Here is a 15,575-nt window from a genome sequence, read left to right as displayed (position 1 = left end):
TCTTGCCTGGGAAATCCCATGGAGAGAGGAGCCAAGCGGGCTACAGTCCATGGGTTCACAAAAAGTTGGACACTAGTTAGCAACTAAACAACAACTGTTTATCATAGTTTTGAAGGGCAATTTTATTTTGAGCAAATCCAGTTTCCATGAGATTGGTAGTGTGGTCTTTGGCATAACGAAAGACCCTCAAGTTGTATCTTATGAGCTCTATTATCGCCTAGTGGATTGCTGTAGGGTTTACTTACAAAATTTCAAAGTACAGAACGGCTTCTTTGCCCGTCTTATCGCAGGGATCAGAGGTCAGATGTCTCCTACACCTGGGCAGATACTGACAGGACCCGTTAGGGACTGGGCAAGTCTACGCACGTCAGCACATATTTGTATTCCCTTTCCTGCAGCTCAGCGAACAGAGACGAGACTAGGCTCCGAAAGACCAGCACGCTCTTATCTCCCGGTAAAAGCCATATTCCTGTCACTCTCCCGGGGGGTCGTCCTCCGGTCCTACAGCTCCCGCTTACATTGCGCAGGTGACCTGAACGGTCTAGGCGGGGAAAGGCGGGGTCAGCCTCAGCAGCCAATCAGAACTCGGCCCCTTGCCCAGCCAATGGGGTTTAGCCAATCCGGCCTGACGAGGAAGCCCTGGGACAGTGCTTGCGCCTCTTGCTTCCAGCTTTGGGTGGCGCTACGTGGGGTCAGCTGGTTCCGGTCGTGGTCGTTGCTTGCTCGCTCCCTCTTCGGGAAGCCCTCGGTGTGCCGTCCCGGAGGCCATGGGGCGTCAGTGGGGGCCCGCCATGAGGGCAGCTGAGCAGGCGGGCTGCGTGGTGAGCGCCTCCCGGGCAGGCCAGCCCGAGGCAGGCTCATGGAGCTGCAGCGGGGTGATCCTGAACCGTCGCCCGGGCCTGGTGCTGTGCCATGGGGGCATCTTCACCCCCTTCCTGCGGGCCGGCAGCGGGGCGCTGACCGCTGCGAGCACCGCCTTCCTGCCCGGCGACAGTTGCGGCGACGACCTGCGCCTGCACGTGCAGTGGGGCCCAACCGCCGCAAGTCCGGCAGGCCGCGCGGAGCGGGGTCGCCCGGGGTTGTGCACGCCCCATTGCGCCGGCCTGGAAACCGGCCCGCCCGCCCGGCCCCGCGGGCGGCCACTGCAGCCCCCGCGCCCCGCCGAACTTCTGCTGCTGTTGAGCTGCCCAGCCTTCCGGAGCCACTTCGCGCACCTCTTCGGCGGCGAGGAGGCCGAGCAGTGGCGCTTCGCAAACGCTGCACCGGATGATGAGATGTCGGAGGAGGAGGAGGAGGACCAGCTGAGAGCGTTGGGGTGGTTCGCGCTGCTTCGCGTGCGGCCGGAGACGGAGAAGGAGGCGGAGGAGCGAGGGCCGGTATTGGCCGTGGCGCCTCTCGGGGACGTGCCCAAGGGCGCACCGCTCCTGGCTTGCGGCTCCCCATTCGGGGCCTTCTGCCCGGACATCTTTCTCAATACGCTCAGCCGCGGCGTGCTCAGCAACTCGGCCGGCCCGCTGCTGCTCACCGATGCCCGCTGCCTGCCAGGCACGGAGGGTGGAGGCGTGTTCGCGTCACGGCCCGCGGGGGCGTTGGTGGCGCTGGTGGCTGCACCCCTCTGCTGGAAGGCCCGCGAGTGGGTGGGCCTCACGCTGCTCTGCGCCGCCGCCCCACTGCTCAGCGTCGCCCGAGCCGCCCTCTACCGCCTTCACCCTGACACTGCCGCCCTGGCTGCCCTCCTACCGCCTGAGATGGGTGCCCCGTGGGGCCTGCCCCTCAGATACCGAGACCCCGGGCCCCCTTGGGCAGCTGCGGCCGTGCTGGTGGAGTGTGGTTCTGTCTGGGGCTCCGGAGTGGCCGTGGCGCCCCGTCTCGTGGTGACCTGCCGGCATGTGGCCCCTCGGGAAACGGCGAGGGTCCTGGTGCGCTCCACCACCCCCAAGTAAGGCCCGCAAGGTTGCCCGCACTCCACTTCCTCACCAGCTGTCAGGTCTAGATCCCAGGCCTCAGGTCATAATCCTGAGGACTATGGAGGCCTTCTGGTCTCAGGCTCATGCCTTGGTGGTGCACTGTGTGTAGGGACCTGGGACCCTCCTCTCATCCTTGGTACTCAGAACCTCAGAGTAAGGAGTTCTTTGCCTCCTGGCAGAGGGTGAATGGGACTTGGGCAAGATGCCAAGCAACTCTGGAGGTCTGTGGCAGTGTTCAGCATCCCTGGCCAAGCATCACTGAGCTCCCACTCCCAGTCTGAATTCCTTCTGGGCAACTCCTGTCTTAGCCTTGCACCCACACACCAGAGGCCCTTGAATGGAATCTTCCTAACCCTGTTCTCTTTCCCCTGAATGCCTAGTGAAATGCCAGGGGCCCAGGGTGCCACCCTCCTGGAGTAGGAGAGGAGCCTGTTACTCTTACTTGGTTTATTTCTTAGATCTTAACCAGAACATCCCTTCTGGATCAGAATGACAGATATGGGGTTCCACCTAATAAGAGTATTAGTGTGGGGCCCAGGCAAATAGGTATATTTTGAACAGTTGTGGGGTGGTCTTGGCCGCCAGTTTAGAACTTCAGACAGTCATTTGTCCCCTCTCTGCAAGGAAAGCACTCTTGCTGTCATGTACTTTCACTTGCTCTTGACAGTGGAGTCGGCAGCCTTGGCTTCTTGGCTTGATTTTCTAATACATGTTCTTGCTGTTTCTTCTGTAATCCCAGGTGCTTTACCTAGGCCAAAGCAAAGCACTATAGCACCTTGGTGTTAATGCTTGTTGTTCTCCTGTACGTGGTCCAACCCAACTTCTCAGCCCAGATCTTCCCAAATGCCTCTACTGAACTTCCAAGGTTAACCCAGCCTGGCTTTGCCATAAGAATCCCCTCTGACAATCAACAGGATGACCATGACTTTATAGGGAAGACTGATGCTGAGAATTTTCCTCTGTGTGTGGTCCCCAATTCCTCCCCCCTCCCACCATCCCCCACCCCAACCTACTCTTAGTCCTAGGGAACCCACCAGGTCTCCTGGAAGCTACTCCTGCAGAGTGTGTAACAGGCAGCCATGCATAATCTTGGGCAATGTGCTTAATCTGTCTAAGCTGCTTTCCCAGGAATTGACATGTAAAGTCTTCCTACTGCCACATAGTAAGAGCTATAGAAGCGCTAGCATCTATATAAACACGGACCCAGAGGATGAAATTGTATCATGTCTGTCCCACTAAATGACAAGACTGTTGGTATCAAATGAGGCAGAAAAGGAAAACCCTGGGAAAATCAGCCCTGGCTCCTCCCGCTAACTGTGTGCTGGTGCTGCTGCTGTTGCTACGTCGCTTCAGTCGTGTCTGACTCTGTGCGGCCCCACAGACGGCAGCGCACCAGGCTCTTCCGTCCGTGGGATTTTCCAGGCAAGAGTACTGCAGTGGGGTGCCATTGCCTTCTCCCACTAACTGTGTGACTGTGAGATGTATTTACTCAACCTCTCTGGGCTTCAAAAGCACCATCTGAAATGGAGATAATACCAGTGTCTAGTTCATGGGGCTGCTCTGAGGACTAAATGAACTGATGTCCATAGAACATTAACACCAGGCCTGGCCCACAGCGCTCCCTGGGGGCTGGGTGTCTGTGATCATGATAACATGCAGGAACCTGTATAGAGAGGTACTCTGCACTTGTAAAGCATGTTTGGAAATTCCACTGAACAGCTAAGTGATGTGCCCAGAGTTGCTTGCGGGTATGTTCCAGGGCTAACACCAAATCTTTTGAGTCCCAAGTTCATGATTTTTACTGTTACTCATTGTTTTGCTTCCTCCCAGTGCTAAAAGTTGGGAGAGCTAACCTGTCATTTGGTTTCTCTTGTGTCCAGGAGTGCCATAATCTGGGGACGCGTGGTGTTTGCCACCCAGGAGACGTCTCCCTATGACATAGCAGTTGTGAGCGTGGAGGAGGACCTAGATGGTGTCCCTGTCCCTGTGCCTGCTGAGCATTTCCATGAAGGTAATGAACAACGGGTCCCTTTGGTCAGGAAAGGACCTTGGAAAATCAGTGTTGGGCTCATCAAGCCTACAGATCAGGGGCCAGCTCCTCAGGTCAGCTTCCTCCTCACCCCTGCTGGAGTCAAGCTGGCACCTTGTTGCATCCTGGTTACAGTGCTTTGGCTGGAGTTGCTCTTAGAGGCCTCCTTGCTGTGCTCAGCATGCCCGCAGTGCTGGGGCGGGGGGTGAGGGAGCAGGTGGAATTCTCTGCGAAAGGTAAAGCATGTCTTTTTCCTGAGGCCCCGCAGCAGTGTAGTGTGGAAGTGCTGAACCTTGAGGACGCCTTTTAACACTACAGGCTGGTCTGTGAGGCTCCAGTGGCATGATCTGAGTAAAAGGCCTTGTGATGCTGCCACAGAAGTACCAGATGTTTTGGTTTGTGGATGTGATTTGTTATAACGTAACAAGGATTATGAGCTCACTGCTTTGGCATCTCTTCTGCTACTTACTAGCCCTGTATCCTTGGACAGCCAACTTAATATTCTTTGTCTTGGTTTCCACATTTGCAAAATGGGGATAATGCTACTTACTCCTAGGTCTTGTGAGGACTGGGTGAAATATTGCCTGTAAAGCACTTGGTGAAGGAAGGTGGTGCCATTTTGTAGTTATTGTCAGCATTTTATTTTCACCAATAGACTTTTTAGTCCCAGAAGTTGGGTGTTAATTCCACAAACATGTATTGAGCCCCTGGCTAGATGCTAGGAATCCTAAAAAGTGACTACCCAGTCCAGAAGGGGAATGACAGCTGAAGAGAAGTGATGGAGCAGATACAGTGGAGGTCCTGACCTCTTTCTGTAGGGGCCTGGGGAATGTTCTCATGGAGGCAACAGGCATCTGAGCAGAAACTAGAAAGGCAGACAGGGTTTGGAAATTTGGAGAGGACCGGTGGGGAGGGGCTTGGCGAGTGTATGAGTCCTGCCAGATGGAGGAGGCTCCCCAGCTTAACCCTCCTTCCTTCCCTGGCAGGCGAGGCTGTCAGTGTAGTGGGCTTCGGTGTCTTCGGCCAGGCTTGCGGGCCCTCAGTGACCTCAGGCATCCTGTCAGCTGTGGTGCAGGTGGATGACACACCGGTGATGCTGCAGACCACGTGTGCCGTGCATGGTGGCTCCAGCGGGGGACCTCTCTTCTCTGCCTGCTCCGGGGACCTCCTGGGTAACCAGCTCCTTGGCCCTCTCCCAGCCTTCCCCTGGCCAGAGCCTCAGTCCCACCCACGAGTGCTCAGTGGCCAGCCCTGGGAGCCACCCTCTGTCTGGAAAGATGATGGGCCTTATGCCCAGGGGTAATTAGCTAAGGTTTTTGGACTGTTGTGCTTCTGAGGTCGGAGAGGATGGATGCTGGGCTTGGAGGGAAGAGATCTGAGTTCTAGTGCTTTCTCTGCCACTAAGGCACTCCACGACCTTAGGTAAGTCACTTAATATCGTTTGATCTGTGAAACTCAGTAGTTGGATGAGTCCAAGGGCCACAAACTCAAAAGCCCAACCTACCAGTTGGGCAGGTAAAGTGAATGAGTGAATGAGTGAGTGAGTGAGTGAATATCTTCAGTGAGTGGAGGGCAAAGGAGAGACGGGGTGAACACCACTCAACTCTAGCACATTCTTGCCTCATTACAAAGATATGTGGGCCTAACACTGGCTGACTTTACAGTTTTTCACAAGGAAGTGTGAACTCTTTTTTTTTTTTTAATAAATATGTGTTTCTTAAATCTTTCGATTTAAAAATTTTGTTAACTCAACTTTTTTTTTTTTAATCTGTTTTAAAAAAAGCCAACCATGAGTCCATATGGATACCTCCACCTACAGTCCAGCACACAGGGTTCATGCAAGCCTTCCCCTTCCCTTATTTCTGACTGAGAAACATTGCCTTTCTGTTGCTAGCTGCAGTAGATTTATTTATTTCTTCAACTGCAGTGTACAAAAGAAGTACTTTCAAAATTCCTAACCACATCCCTGTGAGAAACCGATTTACCAACTAGAAGACAGTATTTGAGTACCGTTCTTTAGCCTTAAAGTGTCCAGTCAAAAGGCTGTTTTCCAAAGTTTCTTAGATTAGCTCCTTCCCCTTCAGAATGGTTATGTGATTCATTTGAAATACAGTTGGGTACATTCATCCTAGTCTGCATTCCATCTTTCTCCCATATACTGGTTGACCTTCTAAAAGATGTATACAGATGAGTGGATATAGAGATAAATATAAATGTGTGTACGCATGAGTTTGCGTGTGTGTATATGTGTATACATATGTCTCTTATCTCGGTCTGCTGAGAGAGGCTCGAAGCCAGTGACATTCCAGTGGCAATGAGCATGCCACGAGTCCAGATCTTGGTTTCTGAGAGTCATTCTCTAAGAGAAAGAACCAGGAACTGACTGATTCCAGGGCTGCTTTGTGGTGCTGGAAAGGAAGGAAACTCTAAGAAAAACCAAATGATGAGCATGTCAAATGTTGAAAAACCCAAGAGCTGATGTGAAGGAGCTCCTGTGGGAACAATTTGAGCAACAAAACAAATAGCAGTAGTATTGCATTGTGACCCAAGAAAAGAATGAATACTTGTGAGTCTATCCTAATATAAGTTAATATTGAATGGATTTAAAAATGGAGCCAAAGGATAGTTTTCCCTTATGGAAGAATTTCTGTTAATAAATGTTGGAGAAATGAAGCTCAGTAGTTGTAGCACATGGGCCTAGTTACCCCATAGCATAGGGGATCTTCCCAGACCAGGGATTGACCTGGTGTCCCTTATATTGTAAGCCAGATTTTTAACCACTGGACTACCAGGCACGCCTATCACCTCAGTCTTAATCGTGAGAAAACATCAGGTCAACCCAAATTGAGGGACATTCTACGGAATAACTGCCCTGTACTCTTCAAAGTGTCAAGGCTGTGAAAGATAAAGACTGGAAGTGACTCAGATAGGAGGAGACCTAGGAGACATGATGACTAAATGCCACGTGGGATCCTGGATCAGAAAAAGAGCATTAGTGCAAACCCTGGTCCATCCAAGTGAGTTCTGTACTTTAGTTAATAGCATTTCACGAAGCTTAATTTCTTGGTTTTGAGCAATGTGGTGTGGTGACATAAGGGAAAGCTGGGTGCCGAATGTACAGGAACTTTGTACTATTTGGGCAAGACTGATGTAAGCCTAAAATTTTCTTCAAAAAATTCATACACATGCACGGAGCCAGCCACCCAAAACTTATGTGTGAGTCTGATGCATTTATTCATTCACTCAACAAGTACGTGTGGAGGTCTTGCTATGCCAGGCACTCTTCCAGGTCCTGGGGAGATTATGAATAAAACACAGCAGCCCGGCCCTCATGGAGCTGAAAGATAACAGAAGTTGGAGAGAAAAATAACAAAATAAGTGAGACATAGTGTGTCAGATAGTGTTAGGGAGAAAGTAAAGCCAGGAAGGAGGGCTGGGGCGTGAGGGGCCTATGTCGGTACATGAAGCCTGGTGTCTGTCACTATGAGGAGTATTCAGCACCCCCGCCCCCAACAGGCCTAGGGCTTCCAGGATAGAGGTGGGTCTCCCTCCCTTCTCTGAGTCTTCGCTCATACCCTCTTTTCTTCTCTGTCTTCTGAACAGGCATCGTCGCCAGCAACACCCGGGATAATAACACAGGGGCCACATACCCCCACCTGAACTTCAGCATCCCCATCACGGTGCTCCAGCCGGCCCTGCAGCAGTACAGCCAGACAGGCGATTTGGGTGGCTTCCGCCAGCTAGACCGCGCCTCCGAGCCAGTGAGGGTGGTGTGGCGGCTGCAGCGGTCCCCAGCAGAGGCCCTGCGGAGCAAGCTCTGAAGCTGTGTCACCCCTCTGCGGGGGAGAACAGCCCTTTGATGCCTTGGGGAGGGCTGATGCTGGCGGCCTCATGATCCAGACGGGACCCACCAGAGCCCAGTTGCCTCCCCTTGACTACCCACCTTGCTCAGCTCTGGAGTCTGGACCAAACTTCTCTTTAGCCTCTGGGTACCTCTTACCGGGCAGGCCGTTTGGAGGTGCTTTCTCTCTCTGCCCCCTGACAGTAGACTCAGCTCTGCTCTTTCCCTTCTGGCGAGCTCAGGACAGCCGTACAACAGCCCTGGTCCTGACAGAGATGCTGGCTGTAAGACAGGCCCAGTCCTGGTCTCGAGTCTGTCCCCTGTCACCTGAAGATCGCTGGCCACCTGGAACAGCATCTTCCCTGGGGCCTTCGCTCCTCTCTGCCCTTGGTCAGAATGGGGCTGACAGAGCACGGGGGCTTCCTCGGAAAACCTCAGCAGAGGGGCTCTGCTCCGAAGACCAGAGGTGCAAGAAAAAGCATCGTCCTGTTCCGTGGACCAACAGTGGCATCCCTGGAAGCCAGAACTCCCGGCTTTTTGTATGTCAGGTGCCCTGACCTCTGGGGCACTCAGACACAGTGCCTTAGTTTTCCAGCCCGTGAAATGGGCCTCAGGGATATGGGGTGGGGTGGGTTGGAGGGGTGGAATGTGTTTTGCTGGGCTATCTGGTTTGGGTTCAGGAATAAACAGGACCTCCAAAGGATGGGTCCTTATATGTCAGATTCTTTTTTCTTTCTTTGTTTCAAGAGTTGAATGGGGAATGGGAAAGCTCCAGGCACAGAAGTACACACTTTCTGTCCTGCTGTCTCAGTGGGGTTTGATCTCACAGGACACTCTTGTGTCAGACTCGACCTAGTAGCTGGTTGTAGTGCCAGTCAGCCCTGGATGGGCTTGTAGGCCTGGGTCAGTAGTGGTCTTGGCCTGGTAGCAGGTGTTTACAGGGTGCCTAGCTGTGCCAGGCCTGGGGATGGACAGGAGTTGGGGAGTTCAAAGGTGAACAAGGCCACGGTGGCCCCTAGGAGCTAAGACCAACCCCTGAAGTCAGGAACATGTATTGCATGCCCAGGGCCTTGTGTGCGCCAGCCTTCAAGAAATAATTGTTAAATCATTGACAGACTGAATGCAATTTGGGAACAACTGGGACAGGAGTGAAATGGGGTGGGGCTCTAATCTAAGCAGAGATAATTGCTCTGAGTACTTTGTTTCAATATCTATTTGTTGAGTGCCAGCTCTGGGCAACCACAGAACACTCTGGAGACAGTGATTCTCCTCTGTGTGGATTAGGAAAGGGGCCAGAGGGCAAATGTTTTAATAGCTCGAATGAAAGCCTGCAGTGAATTAACGGGTGGCGAAGGAGGGCTGGGGTCTGACTTGGCTGTGAGTGGGAGGGGAGAGGATTCATTCCAGCATGTGTGGGTGCCAAGGAGCCCAGGCTGTGCTGGGGAAACGGGTGTGTGCCCCCCACCCTGCCCCGATTGGTGGAGCAAACAGGGCCTCTCTGCCCTGTTCAGATGGAAGACCGTGTCCAAGGGCCCCAAGGATGGAGGATCAAGCAAGGATTCATCCACGTGACTCACAAGTTGAACCCTGAGGGGAGACTAAGTGTTTACCAGATAGGCTGGAAACAGGGAGGGTGTCCAGGTTGAAGGCAGCAGGGGCTGGGACAAGGAACTGTGGAACTACACATTTGTCTTGCCAGGCTTGGTGGAGAAAAGACTGGAACGGAGGCTAGAGAACCAGTGACAATGGGCCTGGTGAGGGGAAGATGGCGAGGCAGGCCTGGTGGGTGTGGAGAAGCTCCAGAGTCACACAGGAAGTGGGCTTGATTGGATGTGGGGTGATGCAGAGAGAGAAGAGGGGTTAAGCGGTGCTGGGTCTCTGGCCAGGATGGTGATGAGCGGCTGGCAAGTGTAGGGACAAGATGTTTCCCTGGGGCGTCTGTGGGACCTCAAGTGGAGAGCAGAGCAGGCTGTTGAGTAAGTCCCATGAGTTAGGATAATGTAGGAAAAGGTCCCTTCTCTCCCAGCTCAGTGGCTAAAGACAATAGAAGTTTGTTCATTGCTCATAGAAAGTCCAAAGTCGTGCACCTGACCAGGAAAGTTGGGGCGGGGGTGGCTGTCATGCATTCGGGGTTAAGGGACCCGAACTCTTTCCCTTCTACAGCTCTTATCCCTGGGCCTGGGACCTCAGACCCTAGCAGGTCTTCTGTATCCTGCTAGTGGGTGGGGCAAGAGAGAGTGGAGAAGATATTACGGCTTCTTTTTGTAAAAAATTTTTATTTTGAAATAGTTTCAGACTTATAGAAAAGTAGCGAGAATCCTGACACACCCTTCCCCCAGACACCCCATACCGCCTGTGCCAAACACCTCAGTGATGTTCTCCGTGACAAAAAGACCTCATCTGGGATCATGAATGGTACCCACTTGCCCTGGCTCTCTCCCCACCTTGACGTGGAGCAACTCCTAGTCTTTCCTTGAGTTTGATGCCCTTGATCTTCCTGAAGTCATTTTATAGAATGTGTCTTAGTGTGGGTTTGTTCATACTTCCACATGATTAGATTCAGGATGTACATCTTTGGGGTATTACATTAGTGATGTCTTCTCATTTTCTCCTGCTGGGTATCACACGATCTTTGTCAAATAACAGATGATAATATCGATCCTTTGACTAAGATGATGCCTGCTAGGTTTCTCCACTATAAATTTTCTTTTTTGTTTGTAATGAATAGGTATTTGTGTGGAAATATTTGAAGACTGTGTAAAAATACTGTTCCCCACCCAGTTTCATCTACTATGCTTATCATGCATTGATGTCCCTTGACTAAATAACTTTAATGTTTGCCAAATGGTAATCTTTTGTTTTCATTTTTCCTCCTACATTTATTCATGGGCATTCTATTGAAGTGAAAGCTTTCCCTTCTCTCTGTTTAACTATGTTTGTGTGGAATCATGGATTTGTATTTTAATCAGTGTATTATAATCTATTATTGTCATTATTTTGATGCTCAAATTGTCCCTATTGCCTGGTGGGAACTCCTTCAAACTGACTTCTGTGTTCTTTTGGCCTCTCCTCCTCATTTTTTTTTTTTTTTAAATTAATTTAGTTGGCTGTGCCAGGTCTCACTTGTGGCACATGAACACTTAGTTGTGGCATGTGGGATCGTTCCCTGACCAGGGATTAATCCTCAGCCCCCTGCTGGGAGCAAGGAGTCTTAACCATTGGACCACCAAGGAAGTCCCCTCCCCATCATTCTTTGAGAACTTCCTTCAAACCATACTGTTCTAGACTTACCTTGTACTTTCCCTGGAATCAGTCACTTCTCTGGGGTCCTTTTTCATTAGAGAATGGTATACAGAAACAAATAACTAGGTACTGGGTGTGCTTCTCACTCAGGTGTTGCTGCTTCCAGGCCCTCTCAGTAGACAGGACTTAGATCTGCATTTGTTTCTGTCTCTATATATTGTAAGTCACGAGTTAACACCGACAGTTGCAGTTGGAAACTACAAGCTCAATACCACAAGGTGCATTCTAGCTGTCCTCTTTTCATATTGGTACCTCCCTCCTTTCAGTGAGAAACACAGCTCCGTTATCCTCAATATATTAACTTGTTTGTTCCACCCCCTGCATGTAGCCAATCTTCTGACCCCATCAGGCTGTCCCTGCCTCTCTGCTCTGATGCTCCTCTTAAACAGGCCTCCATTACTGCTTTGCACAAGCCTGCCTCGTGATTTTTTTTACTTCATTAGTAAAAAGGGAAGAAAGTCACCCTTGCTTCTTAACTGCTTCAGCCCAGAAGTGACATTATAATCGTTCCTGCTCACATTCCTTCCATGAGAATCTGGCCCCAGCCAGCCCCGAAGTGGTGTGGGGGAGATTGGCAGATGCTCCTCGGCAGGCCCCCTGTGCCATGCAAGGGGAGAACGACCTTTGTGGAGAGCTGGCTGGCTCTGCCAAGCTGGGCCTTGTTTCAGTGCTGCTTTAGGAACAAAGACTCACTCGTATTACCAACATAAAAGTCAGTTTGCTTTAGATGCTCCTGCATAGGTGCGGGAAAGTAGCTTGGCCTGGGGAAGCTCTAGGGCCCTCTCGGCATGAGTGATGACTCAGCATCCCTCTCTGCTTTGCTTCCTCTCCTGTGGCCTTCTGGGCACTGAGTCTCTCCTCCTGTGTTAGTACAATTTGGTCTTTCTGGCCCTTCTCTCCATGACCTTTTACCTCTAGATTTCCTTGTCATGTGCCCCATTATCAGATTTCCTCAATAAATGACCAAGAGAGCAAATATCTGCTTGAGCCCATCATTTTCTTATGCCTTGCTACATCTGGGAGCAGGTGCAGTGAAGAGCCTAGGGCTGCCAATGTTCAAGAGCAGGAACCTGCAGGAGCCTGAGAAAGGATAAGCAGTAGCACAGGAAGTAAGCCAGGGGGGCTAAGACCTCGGTCAGCAGGGCAGACACCAGGATCTGTTTTCCTCTCTTCTTTCCGCCCATACACTGGACGGCATCTCCTGGCCATCCCCACGGTCAGGTGTGTCCATGAGTTCCAAAGCACAGAAGGGAGGTACCCCACTTCCAGGCCCTGCCTTTTCTGTGCCCTTACCCCCACCCGCTGGGAGTGGAGACATCCCTTAAAAGACACCTTGGCAGCCACTTGGTGAAGACAGCCCCTTTAGCTGGTCCTTGGATGATGGTGTGGAGTGGGAAGCCGTGTTAACTAGTCCACTGGCCTGGTACTGAAGCCCAGGCAAGTAATGCACTTCTGTTGTATTTGAGCCGTTAGACCGGTGGGGCGAGGGGGGTCTGCTTGTCACAGTAGTAGAATCTAGCTTCATGAATATAGCCTTCCCCTAGCTGTGAGCACTCTGCCAAACCACATTTCAAGGGAGAGAAGAAACTAGAGGATTCCCCCCATTGTTTGAGGGTTGTGAATTTCACTAAAACTGACCAGGTTCTTCAGATAAAGTTAAGAGTTGTCCCTTCCTCAAATGGGAATACTGCTTCTGTTTCTCTGGGCCCTTGAGTTGATACCAGGACCACGGCGCTCCTCCCAGCCCTGGGAGCCAGCAGTAGAGACACCTGTTGCTGTCATGGAATGTATGCCTTCAGGCCTTGCTGAGAGCCAGCAGTGCGTCCTCCTCTTAGGTTCTGGGATATTAGACAATCTGCCTGATGTTCCTACTATTATTATTATTTTTTTAATTCAAGGTTCCCATCTTTCACTTTTTTCTAGCTATTTTGCCAGTGCTATGCAACATGCGGGATCTCAGTTCCCGGATCAGGGATTGAATCCGCATCCGTGGCATCGGGACAATCTTAACCACTGGGCTGCCAGGGAAGTCCCCCTACTAATCATTAAGTTTCCATAGAACTACCGACGTTAGGGCATCTGAATTGTTCCGCAACTGGAACAATTCTGGCATCTCCGGCACCTGGAAATTCAAAGACAAAAGTCCCTTGTTAGGCAAGGAGCCGCGATTTTCATCGCCAAAGATATGTACACTGTTGAGTGGAAAAAGAGGAGTGATGTGGGGACAAGAAGGTTCCACTGGGACCCCCTCCCCTCTCTTGAATCAAGGTGTTCCCTGGTTGCCAAGAAGGTGCTGAATGACAGTGACACTTTCCCTAGTTTTCCTGGTGGGGGTCAGGTCCTTGGAGACAGGCCATACCAGCTCTGCAAGCCATGCCCCAAGCCCAGCATGGACCACTGTATGCCTCTCTCTCCTTCCTCCCAGCTTCAGGTTTGTGCTGCAGTTTTAATAAGTCCTCTCCTTGTACCCTGCCAATTGGAATCCACTTCACCTGTATTGGTCCAGTCCTTCCACGAAACTCTCCTTGACCTTCCCAAGCCCCAGGGCTGTGTCCTTGCCCCGGGCAGGCCGTTTCCCACAGTGCCAGGGTGTGCCCAGTACACTTCTGATACCTGTGTGACTCACCACTGAGTCTCTCCTATGCCTGCTCAGTGACCTCTGGCTCCCTTAGGGATGATGCCCTGGTTTTAGGGTCAAGACCCAGCTCCTCTCCTTTACTAACTGTGTGATTTTGCTGATTTATTAGCTTGAGTTCCAGTTTCCTCATCTGTGAAGTGGAGATGAATAAGACTTACCTTGGAGGACCCACGTGTAAAGTAAATTTGAGAAGCTATTCAAAGCACTTAGTTTGTGTTCAACAAATATTAGTTACTATGTTTCTAAGAGTACTGGTAGGGTTGTTTCATCAGATATGAATCATTCTGGTTGTCAGGGGCTGGATGGAGGCAGGAGTGGAGAGGGACTGCTCATTGAGTATGGGGTTTCTTTCTGGAGTGATGCAAATATCCTGGGCTTCCCTGGTGGCTCAGATAGTAAAGAATCCACCTGCAGTGCAGAAGACGTGGGTTCGATCCCTGGGTCAGGAATATCCCCTGGAGAAGGGCAGGGCAACCCACTCCAGTATTCTTGCCTGGAGAATCCCATGGACAGCTATGGGTCCTTGGGGTCACAAAGAGTCAGACACGAGTGAGCAACTAATATTTTGGGCTTCCCTTATAGCTCAGTAGGTAAAGAATCTGCCTGTAAGGCAGGAGACCCGGGTTTGAGTCCTAGGTTTGGAAGATCCCCTGGAGAAGGAAATGGCAACCCGCTCCAGTATTCCTGCCTGGAGAATTCCATGGACAGAGGAACCTGGCAGGCCTCAGTCCATGGGGTCACCAGGAGTCAGACATGACTTAGCAACTAAACGATGGAATATCCTGGAGTTAGATAATGGTGAGGATTGCATAGCCTTCACCCCATTGTTTTACGTTTTAAAAGTGAATTTTATGGTATGTGAATTATATCTTAATTTAAAAAAATCATTTAAGCAGGGACTTCCCTGGTGGTCTAGAGGTTAAGAATTTGCCTTGCAATGCAGGGGACTTGGGTTCAACTCCTGGTTGGGGAACTAAGATCCTACATATACCTCAGAGAAACTAAGCCTGTGCACCAGAACTACTGAGCATGAGTTCCATAACTAAAGAGTGTGTGCACCACAGCAAAAGACCCCGCAGGCCACAACTAAGCCCTAGTGTAGCCAAAGAAAGAAATATAATTTTTTAATCATTTAAGCAAACATTAGTGAACTCTGAGGAAACCAAGGGCTGGGGTCAGTGCCAGATGCTGGGGACTCAAAGTCCAGCAAAGCCAGGTCTCTGCCCCAAAGAGCTAGTCAGTGGTGGTTGTTATCCTCAGTGTCAGAGTTTAACAAGCCCCTCCCCACACCCCACTTTCCTCTAGATCTTCCCAGGTGGTGCTAGTGGTAAAGAACCTGCCCACCAATGTAGGAGACACAAGGGACATGGGTTTGATCCCTGGGTCAGGAAGATGCCCTGGAGTAGGAAATGGCAGTCCACTCCAGTATTCTTGCCTGGAGAATCCCCATGGACAGAGGAGCCTGGCAGGCTACAATCCATTGGGTTGAAAAGAGTTGGGCATGACTGTGTGCGTGCCCTCCCCCGCCCCCCCCCCCCACACACACACCATTTTCCTCTAGGGATTTCAGGAGGACTACGAGGAGATACAAGCTATTTGGAAGTTTGCAAAGCCCAGGACAAATGAAGGCTCACTGCGCCCAGAACATCAAAGCCACTCGGGGCTCTCTGATGCAACCCTGAGAGGCAGGGGTGGGATAGGCAGGGCTTATGAGCTCTCTGTACCCCACACTCTGGCACAGTTGCTCTCCTGTGACCTCAAGGCCTGAGAGAAGGAGGTGCAGACTCCCATGCCTCT

At 51.2% G+C, this 15,575-nt stretch overlaps 1 protein-coding gene across 2 annotated transcripts; it reads left to right on the top strand.

Annotated features, from left to right (window-relative positions):
• Positions 1-404: 404 nt before the first annotated feature.
• TYSND1 (trypsin like peroxisomal matrix peptidase 1) lies at positions 405-8,557 on the top strand. 2 transcript variants are annotated; one of them, XM_069571970.1, is made up of 4 exons: positions 405-1,939; positions 3,848-3,978; positions 4,983-5,168; positions 7,600-8,557. In XM_069571970.1, the coding sequence occupies exons 1-4, from the start codon at positions 768-770 to the stop codon at positions 7,815-7,817; spliced, it is 1,707 nt and encodes a 568-aa protein (XP_069428071.1). In that variant the 5' UTR covers positions 405-767; the 3' UTR covers positions 7,818-8,557. The 2 variants fall into 2 exon arrangements, with proteins under 2 accessions (XP_069428071.1, XP_069428072.1); XM_069571971.1 differs by lacking the exon at positions 4,983-5,168 and having other exon boundaries at positions 607-1,939.
• Positions 8,558-15,575: the final 7,018 nt, after the last annotated feature.

The sequence above is a fragment of the Ovis canadensis genome, chromosome 25 (assembly GCF_042477335.2).
Source record: "Ovis canadensis isolate MfBH-ARS-UI-01 breed Bighorn chromosome 25, ARS-UI_OviCan_v2, whole genome shotgun sequence".
Lineage (NCBI taxonomy): Eukaryota > Metazoa > Chordata > Mammalia > Artiodactyla > Bovidae > Ovis > Ovis canadensis.
This window is presented reverse-complemented; position numbering and strand designations above follow the sequence as displayed.